At 43.2% G+C, this 17,507-nt stretch overlaps 2 protein-coding genes across 3 annotated transcripts; one reads left to right on the plus strand and one right to left on the minus strand.

Annotated features, from left to right (window-relative positions):
- Positions 1–352: 352 nt before the first annotated feature.
- On the plus strand, positions 353–2,101 carry LOC128853850 (uncharacterized). Its single transcript, XM_054081842.1, has 2 exons — positions 353–398; positions 1,312–2,101. Exon 2 carries the CDS (start codon positions 1,358–1,360, stop codon positions 2,099–2,101), a length of 744 nt encoding a protein of 247 aa, XP_053937817.1. The 5' UTR covers positions 353–398; positions 1,312–1,357.
- A 2,739-nt stretch (positions 2,102–4,840) lies between these two features.
- On the minus strand, positions 4,841–17,465 carry IFT52 (intraflagellar transport 52). Of its 2 annotated transcripts, XM_054081858.1 has the most exons (13): positions 17,250–17,465; positions 15,918–16,005; positions 15,535–15,664; positions 14,607–14,682; positions 14,448–14,519; positions 13,452–13,578; positions 11,339–11,425; positions 10,613–10,681; positions 9,710–9,864; positions 8,595–8,682; positions 7,996–8,104; positions 7,349–7,494; positions 4,855–6,781 (listed from the first exon to the last, which is right to left on the minus strand). In XM_054081858.1, the coding sequence occupies exons 1-13, from the start codon at positions 17,366–17,368 to the stop codon at positions 6,734–6,736; spliced, it is 1,314 nt and encodes a 437-aa protein (XP_053937833.1). In that variant the 5' UTR covers positions 17,369–17,465; the 3' UTR covers positions 4,855–6,733. The 2 variants fall into 2 exon arrangements, with proteins under 2 accessions (XP_053937834.1, XP_053937833.1); XM_054081859.1 differs by lacking the exons at positions 14,607–14,682; positions 15,918–16,005; positions 17,250–17,465 and having other exon boundaries at positions 4,841–6,781; positions 15,535–15,652.
- Positions 17,466–17,507: the final 42 nt, after the last annotated feature.

Below are 17,507 nucleotides of genomic sequence, written 5' to 3' on the forward strand. Positions count from 1 at the left end.
GGAGAAGAGACCAACATCAACCTCACTACAACTCTCTTGTTTCAGAGCAAACACAAAACTGAAAAGAGATGTCACCTTGCTGGGGACATCTTGAGTGTTGTGTCCAGGCAGAAACATTCCATATGTCCTCCTCCTCCTGCAAACCTCTCTATGCCCCCTAGGGCTGCCTGCTAAGAGACTGCAATTCGGTTCTTGCAGGACTCGTTTACCTCCACTATTTCCCCATGGCCACCACCACTGCCCCTGAGATTAAACAGAAGCAAAAACTCCTCCCACTCCCAAACTAGCTTAATTAGGAAATTACCCTGTTAATGAATTACCAGAACTATAAAACTGCCATAAGCAACACTGGCTAAAATGAATCAAGTTCTTGAAGTGGGTCTCTGTAGGAGCTGAAGGTAAATAGTGCTTTTTAGTTTCTTCTCTTACCTTGTACTTTTTCTAGTATTTCTTATGCATTAATTTACATAAATTATTTTTTAAGGAAAAAGTACTTCAATTTCTTAAGGAGAACTTTCCTTCTAGATTGATCATACATCCCCCTTTGTAGTAAGTAAATTCAGGAACTTTTTATTTCTGCTTTTAACGTGTTCACTCCAAAACTGCTATCAGAACACAATAGCTGTTCTCCCCTCCCCTTCCCTGCCTTGTTTCCTTTGGGATGACTGGAAGGCAGCTGCTGATGGAGCTTGTTGTGAGAACTTGCCTCGCAGGCAGAGGAAGGAGCATGATGGCAGCTCCTGCCCATAGAGCAGGAAGCAGGGATGCTGAGCACGAGACCTGCCAAGAGGGCCTGTCCCTAGGAACCTTCCCTGGTGCCCTGTGTGGACTGTAGATAGAGGGTACTGTGTGTAGGACTAAAGGCGAGATGGGAGCTGCTCCTCAGCCTCTCCCATCTTAGTCAGAGCCTGGCTTTAGTGCCACCTCTCACAGGGACTAAGCTCTAATTGAGGCTAGTGGCCATCTGACTTGAGGAATGAGGAGAGAGTGCCTTATCTCAGCAGAAAACCAGCTCCATCCGAGTACCCTGAACAGATGGGGTGGTTTACTGAGACTCTACACCCGGTACAAAGCTAAGAGTAATGGTATGCAGGCTGAGGCCAAACAAATGCAGCTCTAGGGAGGCCCCATGATGACCTCTGAGAATAAACAGGCTGTGCTGTAACTGTGTTGCTCTAGAAGAAAAAGATGGGCTGGATGCCCACCTACCTGTCCTGCATCCAGCTCCTTGCTCCCCTAAGTGAGGCCAAGACTCTGTGTCTACACCTTCCTAGTGATCAGTAAAGAACAGCACCACATCTGTTCTGACAGGGACGTCCTGGTCTCCGTAAGCCTGACGGTGGTTGGATTCCACACCATGCTGCCCACCAAGAGGCACAGTTCAAGTATCCTGACAATAAAGGATATGCTGGATAATGGGTTTGTGGTTGGGAGCTCCAGCCATATCCATTCTCCTGTCCACAGTTATATGGACTCTAGCAGTGCCTCCAAAACAGACACTTGGGAGCTTCTGATGGACTTGGATAATACAACAAAAGGCAGCTCTCTATGTGTTGTCAAGCAGCCGGAGTCTATGAGCAGCTGTGTGAAGACTGACCTGCACAGCCTGACCCAGGGTATCTCTGACCTCAGCCTCGTCTGCTTCTGCAAGGCCCACCATGGTCAGACCACCCTTGACCTGTCCAGTTTGTCTTGTGAGCACCTCAGCAGAGGGGGCTGCCTGATGGACATGGCATCGCACAACACTTCAACACCATGTAAGAAAGAAAAGCATCCCAAACTGCTGGAGAGCCTGCTCTGCAAGAGCACCGAGCTTGCTGGTGACCTCTCAACCCTTGGGAAGATGCCAGCACCCAGATGGGAGATCTCGGCAATAAAAACTCTAGATGCTAGTGTGTCCCTTGACATGAGTGCTGAGGAGTTAAGGTCACTTGGGTGCTCCAAACATGACATGCCATCCCTGGAGTCCTCTGTAGTAATTCCTCTGGCTTGGCCTGGAGCCTTCAAGAGGCATCCTACATGGATCCACAGGCCTGCCACCCTGGAGACCTCGCTGAGCGATGCTGAGCCTGTCCCTGTGTTCTTGCAGCAGGCTCCCTAAGGCTGCTGCCCGGCTTCACGCTGAAGCACGGTGGCTGCAAGGCTGCCTGGGGAATCCCCTGTGCTGCAGAGCTGCTACTTATCCTGCAGCCCAGCTGGTGATGGAGCCACTCTGCCCTGAGCCAGGGATGCTCCAGGGAGCACCACATGGGGAAGGGCCAAATATTCCTGCTTGGGGTGATCGAATTGGCAACTTGTGGGGTGAAGGGCCAACTCTTCCAACCTGGGGTGACAAAATTGGCAAACTGTGGTGTGAAGGACCAAAAATTCCAACCTGGGGTGCTAGAATTAGCAAGCTGCAAGGTAGAGGGCCAAATATTCCAATCTAGGATGTTAGAATTGGCAAGCTGTAGGGGTGAAGGACCAGCTCTCCCAACCTGGGGTGCTAGAATAGGCAAACTGCGGAGTGGAGGGCCAAATCTCCCAAGCTGGGTGATAGAATGGACAAGCTGCAGGGTGGAGGGCCAAATATTCCAATCTAGGGTGCTAGAATTGGCAAGTTGTGGGTGTGAAGGACCAAATATTCCAAATTGGAGTGATAGAATAGGCAAACTGCAGGGTGGAGGGCCAAATCTCCCAAGCTGGGGTGACCGAATGGGCAAGCAGCAAGGTGAAGGGCCAAACAGTCCAGCCTGGGGTGCTAAAGGTGGCAAGCTGTGGGGGTGAAAGACCCAGTCTCCCAAGCTGGGATGCTGGAATGGGCAAGCTGCGGGCTGGAGGTGGCTGGGGATGGCCAGCCCGGAAAGGCAGCAGCGCTGGGGCTATCCCTCTTTCCCCCATCGCTGCCTTTTACGTTAACGCAATAAAGATACAGCTTTCGCTCTGGATGCTGTCCCTGCCCAGCCCAGCGCTTTTACCCGCGGCGCACCCCCAGCCCCGCTCCCCGTGCACCCCGGTACCTGGCGGCGGGGCGATGGCGGCTGTGCGGGGGCTGCCGGGTGGGGGTCCCTCTGCTGGCATGCCGGGAGAAAAACAGCCTGCGAGAGGCCGGGGGTGCGGCTTCGCGGGAGCCTTGGGGTGATATCCTCGTCCCGGCTGCAGCGAAGCAGCTTGTCCCAGCCCGCCCAGCTGAACTGGTTTTTCCTGCGCATCCCCTTACATCTCCCCGCCGCACCCAGCCAGTGCTCCCCTGCCGTTTTCCCTCAGCAAGTTTGCAGATGACACACCAGAAGGACAGGATGTCACCCAGAGGGACCTGGACGGGCTGGAGAAGGGGCTGTGCGAACCTCCTGATGCCAAGTGCAAGGCCCTACGCCTGGGTTGGGGCAATCCGCGGTTTCAATACACGATGGGGGATGATGTGATTGAGAGCAGCCCTGCGGAGAAGGACTTGGGGTGCTGGTCGATGAGAAGCTCTGTATGAGCCGGCAATGTGCGCTCGCAGCCCAGGAGGACAATCATGTCCTGGGCTGCATCCAAAGCAGCGTGGCCAGCAGGGCAAGTGAGGGGATTCTGCCCCTCTATTTCTCTCCTGTAAGACCTCATCTGGAATCCTCTCAACATAAGGATATAGAGCTGTTGGAACGGGTCCAGAGGAGGCTACAAAGGTGATGAGGGCTGCAGCACCTCCCGTATGAGGACAGGCTGAGAGTTGGGGTTGTTCAGCCTGGAAAAAGAGAAGGCTCCAAGGGAGACCTTATAGTTACCTTCCAGTACTTGGAGGGGCTACAAGAAAGCTGAGGAGGGGCTGTTTACAAAGGCTTGTAGTGACAGGATGAGGAGCAATGGGTATAAACTGGAGAGGGGCAGATTTAGGCTAAACATAAGGAGGAATTTCTTCACCATGAGGGTGGTGAGGCACGTGAGGCACTGTCCCAGGTTGCCCAGGACAGTTGTGGCTGCCCCATCCCTGGAGGTGTTCCAGGCCAGGTTGGATGGGCCTTGGGCAGCCTGAGCCAGTGGGATGTCCCTGCCCATGGCAGGGGGGGTTGGAACTGGATGATCTTTAAGGTCCCTTCCAACCCAAACTATTCTATGATTCCATCTCCCATTGCTGTAATCCTGAGCCAACCAATGAGTTGCTATGTAGCATAAAGTGTCCGTAGTAATGCCTCATCTAATCATAGCAATCAATGATCAGTAAAGTCCTCATTTTGTGATATTTAAGGAATAAAACAAGGAAGGCTGCAGAAGACCAGCACCTGGCCTGCACTTCAGGAACCAAAAAAAGATGGGAGGTCAAGATAACCCTTATTTTGAACCTTACATGGAAACTTCAAAGGGAACCAGATGCCAACAAAATAAGAGTGGGGGGCTGTGGGGAGTATGCGCAAGGGAGCAGGCACCTATTATAATTAGTGTTGGAAAATATGATTAATATGCCTGATTTTTATGAGAATACATAAATTCAGTGTATAAAAAACCTGCTACTTGTAGTTGCCAGCATATATGGTACGAGGATTGATCCGCAGAGATATCTGGTACTGAATAAAAAGAATGCCTGCTTCTTAAGCCCCCAACTGGTATTATGAAGTTTCTTTTCCTGATTTCAGTGACACCATCACTGCTTACAGTGGACGTAAAGACATGGATCACTTGTTAAAAACAGCTTTCCAGGGCATTTAGTTTGCTGGTCAACCAATATACACTCCCCTCTTCTTTTAGGGATAGATTAAGGGATGAGAACTCACCTTGTATTTCATGAGGGGAAGGCAACAACAGCTGCCTGGAACCAAGTCTTGTGAATTACAGCAATAATTCCATTAATTCACAAACTGCAGGACTGTGTGCTCATCTTCCAGGGGCCCAGCCTCGCTTCTTGAAATCCCTCACCCACTTCTTGTCTTTCAAAATTCTGTCAGTCAGCCATAAACTTCACATGTACCACATTCCCATGAGGAAAGGAAGCACTTCTGTTTACCAAATAACAATTTAAATACTTGGAGAGGGCCAAAGGAACAGGTTTGAAAAAGAGAAGAAAGGTGTTGCCTCCACACATATTTCCAACTAGTTTCTGGCCCAAAACCCACGCGTTCAGTGAAAAATCTGTCCTTCCATTCTAGCAGTCAGAGTGGTGTTGCAAACAGTGACCAGGAAGCTGCTTGTGTTCTGTGGCTGCTCAGCTGCTTCTTTGCTTAACCATCTCACAACATCAGCAACAGGTGACAAAACAACTCAGAAAGTATTTACAGTTTCAAGTGTAAACACCTCAGAACAGCGCAAACCAGAGCTCTAAAGGGGAAGAGTATCATACAGCTGTTTGGTTCAGCTGCAGCGGGTGCCGGTTGACTAATTGCTATTGATACTGCAGAGGAAAGACTAAGCTTGTTGTGTAAATCTGTAGCTGGAACTAGGAAGTACTCCGTGTGACAAAAACAACCCTGCCCTTAAAGAAAAACAAGCAGAAGAAGAAGAAATGAACAATTTCAAACATCCTGCTATGAAAAAAAGAATGTCTGCAGCATAAGGAGACACAACCCATCCCGCTAATGTTGTGTTAGCACATCTCAGTGAATCAGGAATGCAGCAGGTGATGGGCAGCACCGTCTTCAGAAAAACCTGCACCAAGCTGGCAGCCAAGGCGTGAAGCAGTGAAACAAGAAAGGATTTCTAGTGGGATAAAAGATGGACATATCTTTGGAAAAGGCAGCTTTGCTGTTAAAAGACATGGCAGAGCAAGAGAAAGCACAGGTGGCACAAAGGCTGTACAGAAGGCGTGAGTGGGGGGAAGAAACAAAGTGTCACAGTTTGCTTGTGAGATTAAATACAGATCTTTTTGGATGTCCAAGTGCAATCGCAGTGTTGATATTAAAAAAAGTCCTTGCACCAAGACAGGCAGCATTAATGATGTTGACAAATCTGCTCACCACTCACATCCTTGGCTCTATTTTTGCTGTGCACTGAGCTTCAACATTTCACGGTCAATGAATTTCACCTGAATTTCCATTCTTGTGTGTGACCTAGCTCACTATCTGTAGGAATAGGCTAGATATCAAACACCTGTAAATAAAAATATTCCAGAGCTTCTGCACAGTATCACATTTTCTTAATAACAATCCATTAAATCTTTAAGTCTTTTTCATCCAAATGCTGGCCCTTCTTTTCAAAATGATGTGCAGCAATGTCATTATTGCCTAATTTCAGCTCTTCCCCTCGCTTGGAAGAAACATTTTCCTTCTCCAGTAACAAACCCACCTCTCCTTAGTTAACTTTGGCAGAGAGACAAAAGGAGACTGCCTCAGGGTGACATATTTTCAGCAGCTCCAGTATTTATGATTGTGTTTTCTTTTTCACGGTTCACAAACCAAAATAACAATCTTTGCCACAGTGCAATTAAGGACTACATGTACACCAGGAGAACCAACTGTAAGCCTTATTACAAGAAAATATATACTGGAGCCAGAAAGAAGGACCCAAACCCCATTTTCTTAGTACAAGATTATTTTTTTTGTCATATATTACAAAATTACAATTTCAATAAAGAAATAGAAAAATAAGAAATTCTTTGGAAATTGCTTGCAAAATATAAGCACTTCCTCAAAAGGCATTAAATATCCAAACTACTCAACATAAATGATCCAAACATTCAGTGAACTACTGAGATGGTACCAATCAATACACTGAATATAGAGGTTAAAAAAATGGAAAAAAACATTTTTACTGAAAGGTCTATCTCAAAGTGCAGAAAGCCAGGTTAGCTCCCAGTCTGGAATCCAGCTTCACTTGTGTCAGTGTCATGTTCCTTAGGTAAGGGAAAAGGAGAAAGGAGAAAAACAAAAGGATTTTAACAATAAGATAGAAATGTCAGATGTTTTTCTGAACTAGACAAAATAAAAAGGGAATACCTGTTGGTAGAAACAGGCCATCTGCTGTTATGTTCCAAACAGACTTTGAAGCATCAAATTTACTATAAAGCATTATTTCAACACTGTACTGTTTGTGAGTAACACTGCTGGTTTCACCTCTACACGGTAGCATTCACAAGCACTGTGAGCATTTATGAGGGCACAGTACTGTTACACATGCACCATTAACTAATTCTACTTGGCTGAAATCACCAAAACTACACTTGCATGCCCCAATTAAAATGAATGAGAGACTTAATAAATTGAGCACTAGACACTCTATACAGATTAGCAGTCGTAAGTATTCTGGATCACACTTCACTGGTCTAATTTATTGTATAACAAATGTCTTTGAACACATAGCTGCACCTCTCATCCATGACGAGTGCAGCTGCTACAAAGGTGTATCAGCTGCAGTGCTGACACCACCAACTATTCATTTTTAATTCTGTTAATAAAAATACCTGATTCAGTTTCTTAAACTCAACCACTTGGAAGAAGATGTGCTCCAGGATATGTTTGGCATCTTGCTTCTCCTTTGGAAGTTTACTTGTTACTCCTAGGATATCACCACATTTTCGGACGTAAAACTCCAGGTCATCATCAGTACCTACACAAGCATCCCACGGAAGAAGGCAGTTTAATATCACACATGCCTGTATCAGCTGGGCAAAAATGTACTATGGATCTCGTTTGTTGTTAGTTATAGGAATTAACCTTCCAGAATGCTAAGTTCAGTGGACCAGCCATGATGTATCCTTGCAGCTAATACTTTCTCATCATATTTACACTTAAGGTGTGTTTAGAATAACGTTAACATTTTAACTTCAATAAAAAGATGTGAAATAAATCAGCAAAAGTGTGTGAAGCAATTCATGCACACTACAGGAAACAGCAGGCAGAAGTATCATACAATATCATGTAACAAACAAAATAAAGTGCCCTGGTGCATGAAGTCACATTATCAATTTCCGAGGCTTTCCAATTTCTAGGCCCAGAATGGGAGCAGTGGATTTTCATAAACAATGCCCATGTTTCAAAATTAACAATTTTCCTCCAGAACCTTGGACTTGATATATAAATGTGTAAACAATCATTCTGCTCTGCTTACATTTGTTTGTAACCTCTGCAAGACGAGCTTTCTCAGAGGAAAAAGTTTCATCCAAGTCAAACAGCTCCAAAGGAGGAGGAGGCAAGTCTCTGAAAGCAGGTGGAAAAACCTTGAAGAGAAGAGTTAGCGTGGTTTATTGTCAAATGTTTTTCTTCTATGCTACAGATTTCTAAGACAACAGCTTTCCCAAAGGACACATGAGATGGAAGAAGAGCAGACTTGCTCCTCCCCTGGCAGCACTCAGTGCGTTATTTATGCCACTCCTGCTTTCTGAAATATCCAACTCTGTTTTCACAGCAAAGGCTGAACCCCAGCAGCTCACGGGACTGGGAGCAGCTACTCGGCTGAAGGCTTATATACACAAGTCATACTGCTATGGTACCACATGGTACATTTTCAAGCTCTGATGGTAAAAATTAGAAACATAAATAAGTGCTGTCTTCTAAAACATAGTCTCTGCAAAGTACTCAACTCCCAAGTGATTAATTATTACAACAGCATTTCTCACTTTTTTTTTTTAAAAGACCTATGGAAACGACACACAGAGGTTTTATGCGAAACAGGAGGATCCTGTGTGTATCAGCGAGGAGATTACTCACAGCTGGCTGGAGGACTGGTAGTGGAGTCTCAAATTGAGGCTGAATGAGTTGGAGGGGTTCATGCTTCACATTCAGCTGTTCAAAAGCTCTGCAGTACAGAAAAAGACCAAGTGTGAGAAAAGAAATGCTATTTCCACTTGCATGCAAAACGCTATAAAGATGAATTTTTATGAAGACACCAGGGTCAATATTATGCATAGTCATAGCATGAAAAAAAATGGGATGTCTAATTTTAGAAGGACCCCAGAGAACTATACATAAGTAATAACTTGACTTCTACAGCAAGCATAAAATTATGACGGAGAAGATGATAATGATAGGTGGATATGTAAGTGATAAAAAAGAACAAAGTCACATCTCAATTCTTTAAGCAACTTTAAAAGGGATGAACGTGCATGAGGAAAAAGTGATCCAGTTCAAAACCAGACTTGGGATTTCAAAAAAAGTTTTTCAAGAAGTCCATAAACAAAAGTTATTTTAAAAAGTTATTTGTTACGGGATGAGAAGACAGATCCCACTATGAATTCACATGTAGCGGAAATACAAGTACAGAGTAAGAAGAAAGTGTCTACAACAGAGGAGAGTTTCACAGAATCTGTGTTAAGCCTGCTACTATTCAACGTGTTCATACATGACCTAGGTAACAGAGGGATTTGTGAGGGACAAAGCTGCTAGGGATACAAAACTAGTAAAATCGAGCAGCAGATAAATCTGAGGGTGTAGAATTATTGGGATAGAATCGATGAATAAAATGCAGTTTTAGTAAATGCCAAGCAATACAGAAATGGAAAAACAACCAGCTCTCAGATATCACTCCAGAAAGTACCCAAAATCACTGTAGATAGTTCTACTAAAAACATCAGTTCACTAAAACAGCAGCAGTCAGAAAAAAGGAAAGAATAATGTCAGAAATGACAGATAAGACAAGAAGCAAGAGAAAACATCAGTGTCACACTGTACGAATCAATCTTCTGGACTGCCTACAGCTCAGTCCCTGCTGCTCTTAAGCAGACACAGTTAAACACAAAGAGGAAATGCAGAATACACAATGGAAAAACAAACAAACAAACAAAACATCACATAAATAAATAAATCAACATATCACAGCTGCTGACTTGATAACTGAAGGGAGGGCAGTTGTATCCATCTGATAAAGGGATGTATCAAACAGCTTTGTGAAGTCTCTTGGGTTCTCATCTCCTTCTTGCAGGCAGACTCGTAGTTGCTCAGACAGTGCAGCTGTATCTGGGAGCATGGTATAGTCTGAAATCTGAACAGACACGCACAGACACACACACCTATGATTTAAAGGGCAGCCCATTTACATAGTCTCTTTCTAGATTATATTTCACCTAAAATCTTCCCTGGATATAATTATTTCATACTCTACCAGGTATAACCATTTGCAGTGCAGCTCACTAAACTGGTAGACTGTGCAAACTTTGTTCTTTTAGCTGTAAAGCTACTCGCCACAGGGACCTTGCATTTGGATTTCTGTTAATTCTTGAAAATTAATAGAAACAGCTTACTAGTCAACTGTGGACTGTTACATTTTATGCATTCAGAGTAAGCAATTTTATCATGTATGGTATTTGTAAATAAAAATAGTGTCTGTGTACATCAGTGAAAAAAGCACCTGAAGTTGATACACAGGTCAACCCCTCCTCATACACAGAAAGTCTGCCTTCACATCATGCGAGTTCCTCTTGTCTGAGGGTACATAGTGAAGTGCAAACTTCCTACACTGGAGCAGCAAATGATCTCATCAACATGGGGCTAATCGGGAAGAGACTTCCACAAATGAAATCTGATAACGAAGAGCAATCCAAGTCTGTCTGACAGAGATACAACGCCCAATCCATTAGTCTCCTCAGTCTTGGAACCTGAATAAAGGGTCTGCAAGAACAACAGCATCCATCTAGCTGTTAATCATTTTGTGCTGAACACATGGTGTGCCAAAACTGGCGCATCTGCTGGGTCACACTGTTATTCACTTCCCTGTGATCGATCTCTCTTACCTCAGGGTCCTCCATATCCATCTGATTTAAATGAATGTCTGATGTTGTGAGCCACTGGAAAAGCACATCCTGGAGAAGGGCAAAACTTAGTTTTAGGAGGGTTCAAGTAATCTTATATTATGCTTAAATATTCATATTAAGTCTATTAAATAACGTGCCACAAAAAAGAAGAAAAACATGAGCAATAAATCAAAGAATATCTAGGGAGAAAATACAATTTTAATTTGTACTTATATATGGAAGCAATGAATCATGGCAACGAGCGCACTTTGTATGAGGTGTGTTTTCAGAAACACCTCAGCAGGAAACTCTTCTTCTCACTCACAATAAAATCTTATACCCCACACTGGAAAGTACATTAGATTCTCCAAGTATTAGGAGGTACATATGCAAAGGTTTAATATTAATTCTTAGCTAAAGAAGCTAAGGGAATGTAGTAAACAAAAAAAACCTCTACTGAATATTTAAATATTAATAATAATAAAGCAGTGAACAGAAGGGGGAAAAGATTGAGTCCTAGAACATAAATAATAAACTATATCTTTACAAATTCCTTCTTGTAACTTCTGCTCTGATAAATTCCTCAGGGTATTAGTGTTGAGTTAGAATCTCCATACTGAATCTACTTCATAGCTGTTTTGCTCTAAGATGAAGTTAGGATTGCTTTGCATGCGCTGTGGAGATCCACTAAAGTGGTGGGTTTTCTTTTGAAAAAACCAAACTTACCATGATCTTACCATTTTCTTCTTTATCCAAATATTGATCACTGAACATGTGGGAAGATCCCAATGCTGCCATCTTTCCGCCTTGATTCTAAAAACAAGAATACAATCTAGCAAAACATCGTTCCAAATTGCCGTTTTAGAGGCAATTGTTAATGCTGTATAATTATAAAGTGATTTAAAGAAATCACTTTATGGAATAAGGTATGGCAAAAGCAATTGCAAACTTGGCAAGCTCAGGAGAGAGCAGCCTTATTATAAGAGCATTATTATACGCACTTAAGGATCTTAAACTTATTAGAAGTACTAAATTGCATTTCATAAAAGTAGACAGACAAATGGCCGGTAATAAAAAAAATGCAGAGAATATCATCAACAATAGCTGTGCTTAGGTTGGTTTTGCAGAAAAAGAACGCTTTTCAGTTAGGAAAAAAAAAAGAATTAAGTGCAATGAATGCACCAGGTCTCTGCAACCCATTCTTCAGTGTTCAGAATGTGAACCTAGAGGCATGTAAGGCACGCATGTCAATATAGCACATGTTCCTGTCTGAAGAGTTTGGCAATTTTATTATTTGCAAGATATAATACGCAGGTCATTATATTTTAATCTATCTAAATTAAACATGCATGGAAATTATCCATGAAACATCTTTGGAATTCCTCTAAGATCATCCCTTAATCCTTCCACAAGGACATACATGTGGAATAGTAAGTTTTCAACAGAATAAGAAACCCTGTAATGCTCCCTGCACCAGCTGTGAAACTCAGAACATAATTTAACAATGAAGACTGCTGCAATGACTTTGAAGATGCACCAAACAAAGCTGTAGTCTGTTTAACAAATTTCTCACATTCCACGCTCCATGTTTTGCAATGTTTTAACCTCAACTCTACATCCTTTACCCACAATAGCAACACTCCTCTCCATGTGTGAAGCACGAGACCCCACATAAACAGGCAGAGCCTTGAAACAAGAACACTGACCCACAAGGCTGTAACCCCAGTAGAGTTAAGGTTTTATATAACTTAGACGACTTACAAAAAGTTACAAAAACACAACTATCATTAATGCAAATAATTTCACTATTATTGTGGGTGCAAAATTAGGCACAAGTCTATGGGTCCACTGGATCTATGTGCAAATATTGCATGGGTGGAAGGATTTTATTATATTTTACTCTGACAGCTGCAGATAAAATTGTAACAGTAAGTGTACTAGTAAATTCACTTCATGCTGCTGTATTGTCTTTGATTTATGGGGTTTACTTCAGCTGCCTTAAAAAAAAAAAATCACCTTCTTACCAAAGATATCAAAACACACAGTAATTTAGAAATTCGTCTACATATAGTAAAAAAAGTGTTAACATGGTTAGTTCACTAAGAATGTTAGGTCTGTCTCTGCATCCATTACGTATGACCAGATTTCTTCTTTTCCTTTTTATAAATTAAAAGGGCTGCACGGGTAGGATAACAGAAAAGTCTAGTGGTTCCAAAGTGACAGTCCTCTTCCTTAACTCAATGTGGCATATATAGGAAGCCAACAATTATCCTACTAAATGATTACTAGGACAGTGGGGAAAAAAAAACCAACAAAAAACCTCAAAAATGAAGCTTTAAGGAAGAAATATAAATATAACCACCTACAACCAAACAAATACATAATCTTTGCTGACCATCAAATTATTTCTCCTCTGAACTCCATGTAAAGACGTTTTCCATAAAAGGAGCAGAAGTCACTAGGTTCGTCAGGAGTTTGCAGCTGCATCAAAAAAGTAGAAGTGGGCTTGTTAAGTACTCCCAGAAAATACACCCACAAATTTTGTGGAGGTTAGGGGGAAAGTGTATGGTTGTTACATGTAGAATCATAAAATAGTTTGGGTTGGAAGGGACCTTAAAGATCATCCAGTTCCAAACCCCCTGCCATGGGCAGGGACATTCCACTGGATCAGGCTGCCCAAGGCCCATCCAACCTGGCCTGGAACACCTCCAGGGATGGGGCAGCCACAGCTTCCCTGGGCAACCTGGGCCAGTGTCTCACCACTCTCACAGTGAGGAAATTCCTCCTAATGTCCAGTTTAAATCTGCCCCTCTCTGCTTTATAGCCATTAGAATCATACCTCATGCTGATAGAGGGCAAGGACAGGCCTGTTGAGGGGGAAGCAGACAGATCCTGTTGATAGAACAGCCACTGCTGGTTTCATCACGTTCAATGTGGTACCAAAGGGATACACAAAAGTGAGCGCTCTGCAGGAAATACAGAAACTCCATCAGTACCTGCATGTATCAGGTAGGCCAGGCATACTCATAAAACTCTCTCTGTCCACGCTGCAAACTGTAATCGTGCACTGGTAGTGGAATGCCAACACAGTTTTGAATAGTCTGATCATTGTAACAACATTTTAGTTTCTTTCCGCAGGTGTTTCCAGGTTGACAGTTTGTCTTAAGGTACGAAGACCACTCTTGATTTCTGTCTGCACGCTCCAGTATCTGAGAGAAGGGTACTGAATGCACAGATGAATATATATTCTGGAACAAAACTACATAAAATGTTTTCACACTTAAGATTTTTTCCTTGTAATCAATCACATAGTCGTTTATTAGTCTAAAAATTAGCTGCAAGGAAGAATACAAATATTTACAGTTATTTATGGAAAAGCTTTGTTGTTCTCAATGCCTTTTCACTCCTCTGCAGCACAGAGGGATGGAAAGCTAAAAACTGCACTAAATGTCTATCTTACCCTGGATTAAGACTCTAAAAAGATGTGGAGTTGCTCATGCCTGCAGCCAAACCACTCACTATCTAGAGATTATACACATTTACATCATTTAATCAAATTCAAATCCACAGACAAGGGACAAAAAAATATATATCTGGTCAGGAGAGTAATAATTCCCTCCAAAGCCTTTCGCTTCTGGCCCTTTACTGGCTAACATGCACTACTAAACAGATTCTCCTTTCCAAGGATACGGCCTTGAGGAACAAGAAGCTCATGTAAGAAATACATTAGAAAGCCACAACACAAGCACAACACACTCCTGCTAGATTGCAAACCTACTAAGTCTGAGTTATTCTAAATCTTTTCACATCAGGTTCCCCAAAGGAAAACACTTACTTCGAGTCATGTCCACTTCCATCTTCATCTGTAGTCTCAAGGACTGTTTTTCTTGCAGCTTCACTGATTCCCCTACAAGACGTAGAAAAGCAAAACTTAATGAAAACAAAGTAGATTTTAAGAGTGTACAGTAAAGATTTGTATCCACCAAATATGTACCTATTCAAAACCCCATCGGAGATCAATGCTTCTTTTGGGTGGTGGTACTTGTAATATACCATTCGTACCACAGCATCTTGAAGAAAGAAATAAAGAATAGAGACATATACATGTTACTAGACAGCAATGAAATATGAGTTTAGCTCTTGGATTCCCTGGGTGTTTGCTTCTAACCCCACAAAGCTGGCATTTGGCATAAATTCAGATCAGCTAACTCTACCTTTTGGACATACAGATTTAGAAAAGAAATATATTTGCAAGTTCAAATAAAAATAAGCACATCTTCATGTCTTGCACAAAGCAGAAGAAGCAAAAGGGTTATCCTGTTAAAAGAACATGCATCAAGTTTTACAAGTTCAAATTCTTTTTTATAAAACTTCCAAAAGCATGATGACTCCAATATTGTCGATGCAAAAAAGCACAGTCTAGAAACATCACTAAAGACTCTAAATATATTTTATGTACACTGAGGCACAGCTGGGTATTTTTTTCACATTTCACAGTGCAAAACCTGATGAATGACATTTTACTGGTCTGCTAAGGGAAAGTGCCACTGTTTATTCAGGTGACTATGAAGTAATTCAATCCATTAAAACACATGGAAAAAATGTTTGAAATGAAAAGCTTTTTAACCAAGAAATGTCACTAGAATTAATTTTTGTTAGTAAATACCATTAAAATTGATAACTACACCAAAGGGATAGAGATGGCTGAGTTGTTAACAAGGTACTATGTCCATGGGTAGCCCTTGGTGTGCTTCAGGTACTACACTGCCAGGTACAGTTAGATTTCAAGAAAAAAATAATCTCTTAGATGAAAAGATGCTTAGTGAGAGGGATCTGCTTGGCTTATACCTACAAAGGCTGAACTTGCTCTTTTATTTTTTCTTTTTCAGCAAAATCCAAAGGTATCAGTAAGCCACCATTACCATTATTGAAAACGATCCCATATTCTTCTAGTAAAAAGTTAATATTTGTGCCATATTTGGTCTCTCCACCTTCTCTCAGCATCACCAGGATGGCTCCACCATCCTCCAGGAACTTCTTCAGAACTGTAAACTAGAAGACAAGAAAGATGCAGGAAAAAACATATGTGAAGCATGCAACACACAAGCCTACAAGAAGTTATACTGAGATGAGGGAAATTATTTTGATTACTTGCAATGAACTTGATTCTATCGAAAAGCATTCAAATTTCAACTTGTGTAAATTCATACAAAGCAGAACTACTGCAAAGTCCTCTCTTCTATTGGTTTTGCATTTAGCAGATCTTAAAACAAAACTAATTTCCAAACAAACATCGACTTCTTACCTCAGCAGCACTGAACTTTTCTCTTGGTCCTGCTGTAATCCACAATTTTACTCCAAATAGTTTCTCAGATGTGATCTCGTCTTTTAAGCTATGAATAGATTAATAAAGACATGTTATTCTCAAATTTAATACTGAACCACAACTTTCTTCTTTTTTTTAAAGAACTGCTAAATAAACACAAAACACTTCAGTCACTTCACCGCCTTCATCACAGAATCACGCAATGGCCAGTGTTGGAAGGGACCTCTGGAGCTCATCCACTCCAGCAGGTTGCACAAGAACGCATCCATGAAGGGTTTGAATCTCTCCAGTGAAGGTGACTCCACAGCCTCCCTGAAGCAGCCTGTTCCGGTGCTCTGTTGCCTTTACAGGAAAAAATTTTTACCTCGTGTTCAGGTGCAACTTTCCGGGCTGCAGTGTGTGCTCATTACCCTTGTCCTGTCGCTGGGGACCATTGAAAAGAGTCTGGCCCTATCCTCCTGACCCCTGCCCTTTGGATATTGATCAACATTGATCGGATCCCCTCTAAGCCTTTTCCAAGCTAGCACAAGGTTAAACAGCAGCTGCGGCAGTTTATGCCAGTTCTGGATCTGTCACAGTACTTTGTTAGAGAAGCTTTTCTACTTTATGAGTTGAAATTTGTAAGGATTATTTTTGCTTGAGTTGTCAACCTTAAACTCAGGGCAAGGGAGGTTCTCCTCCCCTTCTACTCAGCCCTAGGGAGGCCCCATCTGCAGTCTTGTGTTCAGTTCTAGGCTCTCCAGCTCAAGAAAGACCAGGAACCACGCGAGAGAGCTGTCTGGAGAACAGAAGGCTCCAAGGAGACCTTACAGTGACCTTCCAATACCTGAAGGGGGCTACAAGAAAGCTGGGGAGGGACTGTATACAAAGGCTTGTAGTGATAGGATAAGAGGCAATCGGTATAAACTGGAGAGGGGCAGATTTAAACTAGGCATAGCAAGGAATTTCTTCACCGTGAGGGTGGTGAGGCCCTGGCCCAGGTTGCCCAGGGAAGTTGTGGCTGCTCCATCCCTGGAGGTGTTCCAGGCCAGGTTGGATGGGCCTTGGGCAGCCTGAGCCAGTGGAAGGTGTCCCTGCCCATGGCAAGGAGATTGGAACTGGATGGGCTTTGAGGTCCCTTCCAACCCAAACTATTCTATGATTCTATGAGAGTCCAACGGAGGTCACGGAGATGATGGGCGGACCGGAGCATCCCTGCTGCGAGGAAAGCCCTGGGCCTGTTTAGCTTGGAAGAGCCTAGAGCGGGTCCCACGGATGCTGCCCAGCCCCTAAAGCCCCCCGCCCTCAGGGCCGCGGCCTGCCCGCCCTCACCTCTGTATCCTCCAGTTACCGCGCAGCCTCTTGCGCAAAGCCTTGTAGTTTCCGGCGAGAGTGAAAGTCTCCCCTTTGGAGGCGTTGAAAACGATGGCGTTCCGCAAACCCTTCTCCATAGGGAAGAGAGGCTCTAACCTCCCGCCTGGGCCCCCGGCTCCGTAGCCAGGGCCGCGCGCCCCCAGCGACGCGCATGCGCGGAGAGGCTCCGGCTGGGGCGGGACCACTGCGGCGGGAGTGAGGGGGGGGGGGGGAAAC

This window comes from Cuculus canorus, chromosome 16 (assembly GCF_017976375.1).
Source record: "Cuculus canorus isolate bCucCan1 chromosome 16, bCucCan1.pri, whole genome shotgun sequence".
Lineage (NCBI taxonomy): Eukaryota > Metazoa > Chordata > Aves > Cuculiformes > Cuculidae > Cuculus > Cuculus canorus.